The 7,667-nt window shown below is 39.3% G+C and overlaps 1 protein-coding gene across 1 annotated transcript; it reads right to left on the reverse strand.

The window, feature by feature from the left end:
* Positions 1-3,680: 3,680 nt before the first annotated feature.
* LOC311068152 (uncharacterized protein) lies at positions 3,681-7,206 on the reverse strand. The gene is made up of 4 exons (XM_084090426.1): positions 7,015-7,206; positions 6,576-6,896; positions 4,369-4,677; positions 3,681-3,916 (listed from the first exon to the last, which is right to left on the reverse strand). The coding sequence occupies exons 1-4, from the start codon at positions 7,061-7,063 to the stop codon at positions 3,807-3,809; spliced, it is 789 nt and encodes a 262-aa protein (XP_083946552.1). The 5' UTR covers positions 7,064-7,206; the 3' UTR covers positions 3,681-3,806.
* Positions 7,207-7,667: the final 461 nt, after the last annotated feature.

Consider the following 7,667-nt stretch of genomic DNA (forward strand, 5'->3'; position numbering starts at 1 on the left):
TATTATTGTTTTGTTTATTTGCAGCCTCACACATATGCTCCAGTATTTAATGTAAACCCACCATCTCTGCATTGATGCATCTTCTGCATCTAAATCTGCACCTGTAATATAAAAGTGGCATCACTGCTATGTAATGTACATCTGTGCTGTTGAAGAAACTTCAGTAAAGTGTTTAAACTGATTCCTGTCCTGTGCTCTGACTGACGCTCCAGGGCGAGAACTATCTCCTCCTCAACTCCTGACGTTATTTCTCCTAAACAATCACATTGTAACATTGATCCAATACCATATTTTTAGATGACATTTAAAAGTACTTTCAAAATTAATTGTGGGTGCAAATGTGATGTTGATTCAGTGCAGTTAACATTGAAACATTAAGATTGATTTAACATTGTTAGATGGTGACTTGCTATCTGGGAAGTCAGAATGTATCAAGTTCACATTAGTAGGACAGGAAAATAAAGTCTTCACACATACAGTAGCACATACATGTAATAATAGATACCGTCTTATGCAGAAACTGTTTGTTCACCCATCAGAATAAACCACGTTCTTCTAAATCTGTGCAACTCAAACCACAGCAGAAGCTTTCACTTTCACTGTGAACCGAGTGGAGCACATTTATTCTTCTCTTAAAACAAACCTGATGATGGACAGTTCACATCTCAACTGGAATACGTATTTTGAAGTATTTTTTGCCTTCTGATCTCTCACAGGCCACAGAAACAAGCCGACCTGATTTCTGCTTTTCCTTATTTTGTTTTCTAAGGCTTGCATTTCTCTAATATGACAAAAAGCAGAAACATGACTTTTGAATGTCAGAGTGGTTTTCAGAGGGGGAGTGTTTTCTGAAAAACTGCTGAAGCACAAAACTAATCTTTGTCACGGTTCCCAAAAGCATTGAAAGCCTACATTTGATCAAATACTCTGAGCTACACACTCTCAATATATTTACAGCATTGCAAAACCCTTTCCTGCTCATATCATTTTCTTTAGTAAAGTACTTCCTTAACTTTTGAAGAGTGGTTTAACTATAGGTACACTCTCAGAAAGAAAGGTACAAAAGCTGGTGCGGGGCGGTACCTTTTCAAAAGGTACATCTTTGGACCTAAAGGGTGCATACTGGTACCTTGAAAGTACATATTGATACCTAAAGAGTACCTTTTGTACCTTTCCTTGAGAGTGTTCAGAGAAGCTGTATCATCTTCTTACTGGTCTCTGCATAGAGTGAACTCGTGCTCATATGCATCTCTCAATGTCAAACCACATCCTGTGAGAAGCATGTGTAGACTAAACAAAGCTACACGTTTCTTTCAAAACAGTCTTATGTTTTCTCAGCAGTGACGCTCAGAGCTCTGCTGGGGCAGATGTGGATGGATACAGTATTCAAACAAGTAATTATTTATGAAATCAAAGATGAAATTCTTACTCGTTAGAGAGTTGGACTTGGACTTAGATTTCATTGCAACTTTTCCGACTGCCTAAGCAACTTGTTCTTCAAATAGCACCTATACCAACAAATTTAGCCACATTTAAAATGTATTCCATAGCAACTTTTAAAACATTGTTAAATCAAGCACTAAAAGGCACACAATCAAATGACACACACATGCTTGTCTCTGTCACAGTAACTCTGTATGCCAGGCTGCAAGAGTGAATGACGGGGTCTCGTTTATAAAACTGTGTGTAGGATCTTTCCTAAGAGTGTAGGTGCGGATAAAAGCCAAAAATAGTGTACGCCATTTTTAATCTAAATCTTTTAGCAAAAAAGTCCCTATACCAACTACCCAAGGAAATAAGTTGGCAACAGTGGATTCAATCCTCCTCTGCTGAGATCTTCAGAGATTCATTGTCTTCTTGTATCTTCAGTTGATTTCATCTAAAGCTGTGGTTGAAGTCAGTTGTAGTTTTTGTGTTTCTCTTTCCTTTAGTGATTCTGCTTGTTAACAGCAGGTGTTCATCACTAATGCTCAATCATCACTTAATTAATCACTTACACTCACCTAAAGGATTATTAGGAACACCTGTTCAATTTCTCATTCATGCAATTATCTAATCAACTAATCACATGGCAGTTGCTTCAATGCATTTAGGGGTGTGGTCCTGGTCAAGACAATCTCCTGAACTCCAAACTGAATGTCAGAATGGGAAAGAAAGGTGATTTAAGCAATTTTGAGCGTGGCATGGTTGTTGGTGCCAGACGGGCCGGTCTGAGTATTTCACAATCTGCTCAGTAGAGTTCTCAACGGGTCGGGTCAGCCCGACAAACCCGACGGGACCCGCGGGTTCGGGCCGGGTTCGGGTCGAAAATATAATCAAATGACTCGGGTCGGTTCGGACCTCGGGCTTAATCTTTTCCGCTCAGTAAAAAAAAAAAAAAAAACATTTATTATTAATCGCTGCTGGTCACCGTAAAGAAAGTCTGGCTGCTGCGTGTAACGTGCATCATGGAGAGGGGCGGGGGCAGACCTGACGCCGCTGCGTGCACGCCTTTAGCCTGGAGAAGAAGATGGAGTTGGTGAGAAGTAAACTTGCCACGGGTGAATTCACCGTCGCTACTACAGCCTATTTATATATTTAAAGTGTATTGTTTCAGTTGTTTGTATTGTTTGTATTGTTAAAAGGCGTGAACATTAAAGGTTGATTTGAATTCCCGTCTGCTGGTCATGATAATACGTGTATGAGAGAAAAAAAAACGACGCAGCGTCGGGCCGCGGGTCGGGTTCGGGCAGATAATTCATGTTTATGTGTCGGGTTACATCGGGTCCGGGCTTGAAAAGCCACGGGCCGGGTCGAGTCGAGTTGTAATTTTCAGGCCCGTTGAGAACTCTACTGCTCAGTTACTGAGATTTTCACGCACAACCATTTCTAGGGTTTACAAAGAATGGTGTGAAAAGGGAAAAACATCCAGTATGCGGCAGTCCTGTGGGCGAAAATGCCTTGTTGATGCTAGAGGTCAGAGGAGAATGGGCCGACTGATTCAAGCTGATAGAAGAGCAACTTTGACTGAAATAACCACTCGTTACAACCGAGGTATGCAGCAAAGCATTTGTGAAGCCACAACACGCACAACCTTGAGGCGGATGGGCTACAACAGCAGAAGACCCCACCGGGTACCACTCATCTCCACTACAAATGTAATGCTTTATTAGCTGGTTGTCCTGCATCCTCAATAAACAAGCTACAGTTAGTCCAAAATGCCGCCGTTCTAGGTGGAACGGGAGCTTCGTGTCCTGGATGTGCATCCCACAAATCTCCATCAACTGCAAGATGCTATCCTATCAATATGGGCCAACATTTCTAAAGAATGCTTTCAGCACCTTGTTGAATCAATGCCATGTAGAATTAAGGCAGTTCTGAAGGCGAAAGGGGGTCAAACACAGTATTAGTATGGTGTTCCTAATAATCCTTTAGGTGAGTGTATAATGACTGCAACACTAGATTTTTGATGTAGTGACAGACATTATCGCTTTCAAAATACCTTCAATTGAACTATAATTCAACAAAGCACACATTAGATTAATTTCTTATCACTTAACTGCACAATGTACATTTTTGGCTCTATCTATATTTTAATAAACATGAATGTAATAATATAAAATACATAAATGTAAAAATGTTAAGTAATACAGTATTGTACACATTTACTAAAACATGGGAACCAGTACAAGCTATAATAACAAATGGAAAACAAATACTTTTCCTGTTCTTAGACATGCCATCAGTTTTGTGATTGGGTTAGTTGGTGATGGCATGGGTAATAATAAATGTCAGAAAAATGATGATGAACAAACACAACATGAGGGTCACACTCTTCTGGATCTGATGTCATAAACCAGTACAGCAACCGTAGCCACACCCACCAGGACAGCAATGACCAATCGGATCACAGTTTCAGTAAAACTGTGGGCATAGTCTAAGTAGAGAAGACAATATTATTATCTATTTACTCTTATTTACACTTACACTAACTGTTTTTTTAATCAGACATCAGTACTTAGTACTCTGTTTTACAAGGTCACTATTTTTTTTTTTTTACAAAAGTGTGTCAGGGTCGGGAACTGAGAATCGGTTCTTATTCAGTACCGGCCCTTGAAAAAAACATTTGACTTTCTGTCAGTGACTTCTTCCTTAATAAACGTGTGAATGTTATGGTGCTGCAGTGCTTGATCATTCACATGGGTGATTCTACTGGCTGCAGATAGTCTACCCGAACATTAATATAACAGGAATCATAAAGGAACCCGAATCGCAAAAAGAATTGGAATTATTAAACCTAATAATCTGTGTTTTGTTGGGATCTGACTTCAATTGTCTCTATGAATCAATAGACACACAAGAAGGAAACAAATGATCTTTTGTACTCACTAATACAAGAGGTTGTGTGACAGAACTCAGAAATGTTGAGATGTCGAGCCTGGTGGCTGATGGGATTGCTGAGCACACAGCTGTAAGTGTTGTTATCCTCATGTTCCACCTCCAGATGTAAAGAGAGGGTGGTGTTGAGCTCAGGGATGCTGATGGAGGAGAGTAACCCGGATCCGCTGTACCAGGAGAGAGTCACCTGTGTCACATTCATCACTGAACACAGCAACACACATCTGGAGCTCAGTGGCGTTTCAGATGATGAAGGGTTTGATGGAGAGTAGCTGGTGATGTCAGGAACGGACAGAGAAGCTGGGAAACGTGAAAGAGTAATACTGTCTGTGATTGAATGTGTTAGGTGAGAGTTTGTGACGTCATGTGCTAATACTGACAGTACAGGGGCCTCATTTATAAAGATTTGAGCTTAGAGTGTGCGACTGTGCGTACACTAGAAGTGAAAAAACGTCTTTGACATGGAAAAGTGTCGGAAGTGAAAAAAAACATCTTTGACATGGAAAAGTGTTGGAAAAAGTTTTCCGGAGAACTGCAGGTATTTAGAAATCTAAGCAATTCTCGCTGCTCACCGTACTCAAGTAAAAGATTTGCCCGTTGATTTGCCCGTTGACTGGATCCATCATTCAGCTGCACACAATTTCAAGATTCAAGATTTAAATTTTATAGATTTCACTTCTGGAAGAGAGGCGTACTCACATATTTGTTGTGCATATGTTCGTTCTTTGAATCCCACATGCAGATTTGAGAAATTATTGTAAGATCAAGTATAGGATGATTTATATGATTTTTATTTATAAATGAGGCTCCTAGTCTACACTAATTTCAGTTTTTAGAATAGATCAATATTTTTGCAAAAAACCTTAATAAAAAGCTGACCCAAAGACAGAAAATTTTAAAATAACATTAAAAAGAAATGAGAGGAGAGTGGGGTAAGGTGAGCCTGTTTTCGGTTGAGTGGTAAGCCAGGAAATAAGAAATGAGACAGAATGTGAAACTAAATTATGACTTTGCAAAAAAAAAAAAATGCTCTAGTGGTTCGACTTGCCACACATTAGAGTTAAGTTAACCCATGCGAAAGCCATCTGGATTAAACTGAGTACTTTTCAAAGAGAAGATTATAAGCATAATTTAAATATAGTTCCGATCAAGCCTTTAAGGTTAAGCCTTTAAGCACATGCATAACAATATATATATATATATATATATATATATTTTTAATTTTTATTTAGCAAGCCTGTTACCATCTCAATCATAGATGGAATGACCATTTAGAGCCTATACAGGAAATTTACCATAGGAAATGCATGGATTTAAAGTTTTTTACCAGTTAACAGTAATTCATTGGCCGATGGCAGACATGAGATACATCAATATTCGCAAAGACAATCATGGCATCTCGGACAAAGACACTGCATGCCAGTTTCCAAGTCAATCGGACTAACAGAGAAGTAGTTATAGCCGTTTCATGTTTTTTATTTCCTGTTATAGCGTCACCAAACGTTCTGACGGCCCTTAGAGACAGTGAACCGAAATTTCTACTTTTTTTTTATGTCTACTCCAGAGAATCTTGCTTCACAGGTTTGGTTCTGATCAGGCCAAAACCCTAGGGCTAGCGATACATTTATATGCAACTTGTAAAAGCATAACATGAGGTCTCAAAGATCAACATAAGAGCAGTTTTCAAGGCGACACTTGAAAATGCCTGAACACTATTCGCCACTCAGTTAAAATGTGATGCAAACGAGACAGAGTTAATAGTCTTGCGCACAAAAGGACATTTTGTTTCAGCCAGTTTGGTTTCAAACCATCCATGGTTTTGTCCGGTAGGCTCTGAAATCTAAATCTAAGTAAAATCCAATGGGAATTGTAGGAAAATTTTTGGAGAAGCAGCAAAAAGAACAGTGATCGCTATTCACTGCCAAGTCATTAAAGAACTAATGTGGTCAGAAAAAAAAAGAAAAAAAAGTAAATGATGATTCAGGAAGCTTTTAAAGCTATTAAATACTGCAGGAGCGAGGGAAAGTGGGAAACAAAAAAGTCATGTCAGACCTCTACCAGATACAGTGAGTGGCTCATCTTACCCCATCTCAAACATTTAAATAATCTTAAAACATAATTTCAGGAATCGAGTGCAATAATTGAATATATTTACAATCAGAATATGAAAAGAACAGAAAGTGTAGCCTAATGCTTACCATAGACGGTCACACTGAAAGTCTTGACTGAGGCCTTATTTCCAGTGACGATTTCGACTTCATACGGTCCAGAGTGTCCAGTGCTGGTGTTTGTGATGGTGAGCGATCCGGTCTGATTGTCCAGCTGAAGTCTGTCTCTGAATCTCTCGTCAACACTATCAGGAACGATCTCATGTGCTCTGATTTTAGCGATGTGCGTTGCTTTAGATCCAAATCTCCACAGAATCAGATCATCACTGTGCATTTGAGTAACATCAGTGTGTAGAGTGAACGAATCCCCCTCCATCACTTCTGTTGACTTTATTTCATCCGTCTCAACACCTCGAGGACACACAGGAAGTTATTTTAGTCATTATACGATCATTTCTTATCACTGTATATTTATTTAGTTAAAATTTTAGTTAGTCATCATAAAAAAAAGACTAAAAACATAACTTACCAACTAAGCGGCACAAACCCAGACAGAAAAAAACAAGCGTGCGAGACATTTTCTTCAGCGAGATAATACGCCTGAAAAAGCAACTCTGTGCGGTTAATCACACATCTCTCTGAGAAAGCCAGTCTCTAAACTAGCAGAGGTGCAGTTCCCTGTTTGGCAGTCAAGGTTGTGTGCAGACGTGCAGTCAGTGTGTGTTTCACACAGTGTGTGTTCGGTTTAACACTCGTCTTCCGTGAGAAATAGACACCTTCAAATGTGACGTTACCACAGACTGTAAAAAAATATGGACGTAGTGTGTGTGACGTTATTGAAGGCAGAGAAAGAGAGTCCATTGAAATGGAGAGCCTAAAGAGAGCTTTATTCAGTCCATTTAAATTTTTCGATTTTGGACGCCTTTCAAATGGATTCAACCATAGATATTACCTCAGAAATCCACGCTCTTTCAGGGATGTGCATCTACTACATTGACGGAGAGAAAGCACTGACACTTGGATGGTACTTTTTATTTAACACTAAAAAGTTAAATAAGCAAGCATATCTGTCCCGTGAGAGCAACGGTACCGCAGAACGAGTGTAGCCTCTATATAGACGTTTTTAAATCTGAAAACTCAAAAAAGCAACGAAATTGTCGTAGTCCAACGGCGTGGACGAAT

Source organism: Abramis brama, assembly GCF_963993115.1.
Source record: "Abramis brama genome assembly, chromosome: 1".
In the NCBI taxonomy this organism is placed as follows: Eukaryota; Metazoa; Chordata; class Actinopteri; order Cypriniformes; family Leuciscidae; genus Abramis; species Abramis brama.

What these genes read in the sequence shown, in the direction of transcription:
- LOC311068152 (XM_084090426.1), bottom strand. Translation starts at nt 7,063, where the DNA reads ATGTCTCGCACGCTTGTTTTTTTCTGTCTGGGTTTGTGCCGCTTAGTT. An exon ending in TTTCAGTGTGACCGTCTATG is followed by an intron (nt 4,678 to 6,575) that starts GTAAGCATTAGG and finishes CACGTTTCCCAG; the next exon opens with CTTCTCTGTCCGTTCCTGAC. An exon ending in TCACACAACCTCTTGTATTA is followed by an intron (nt 3,917 to 4,368) that starts GTGAGTACAAAA and finishes TTCTCTACTTAG; the next exon opens with ACTATGCCCACAGTTTTACT.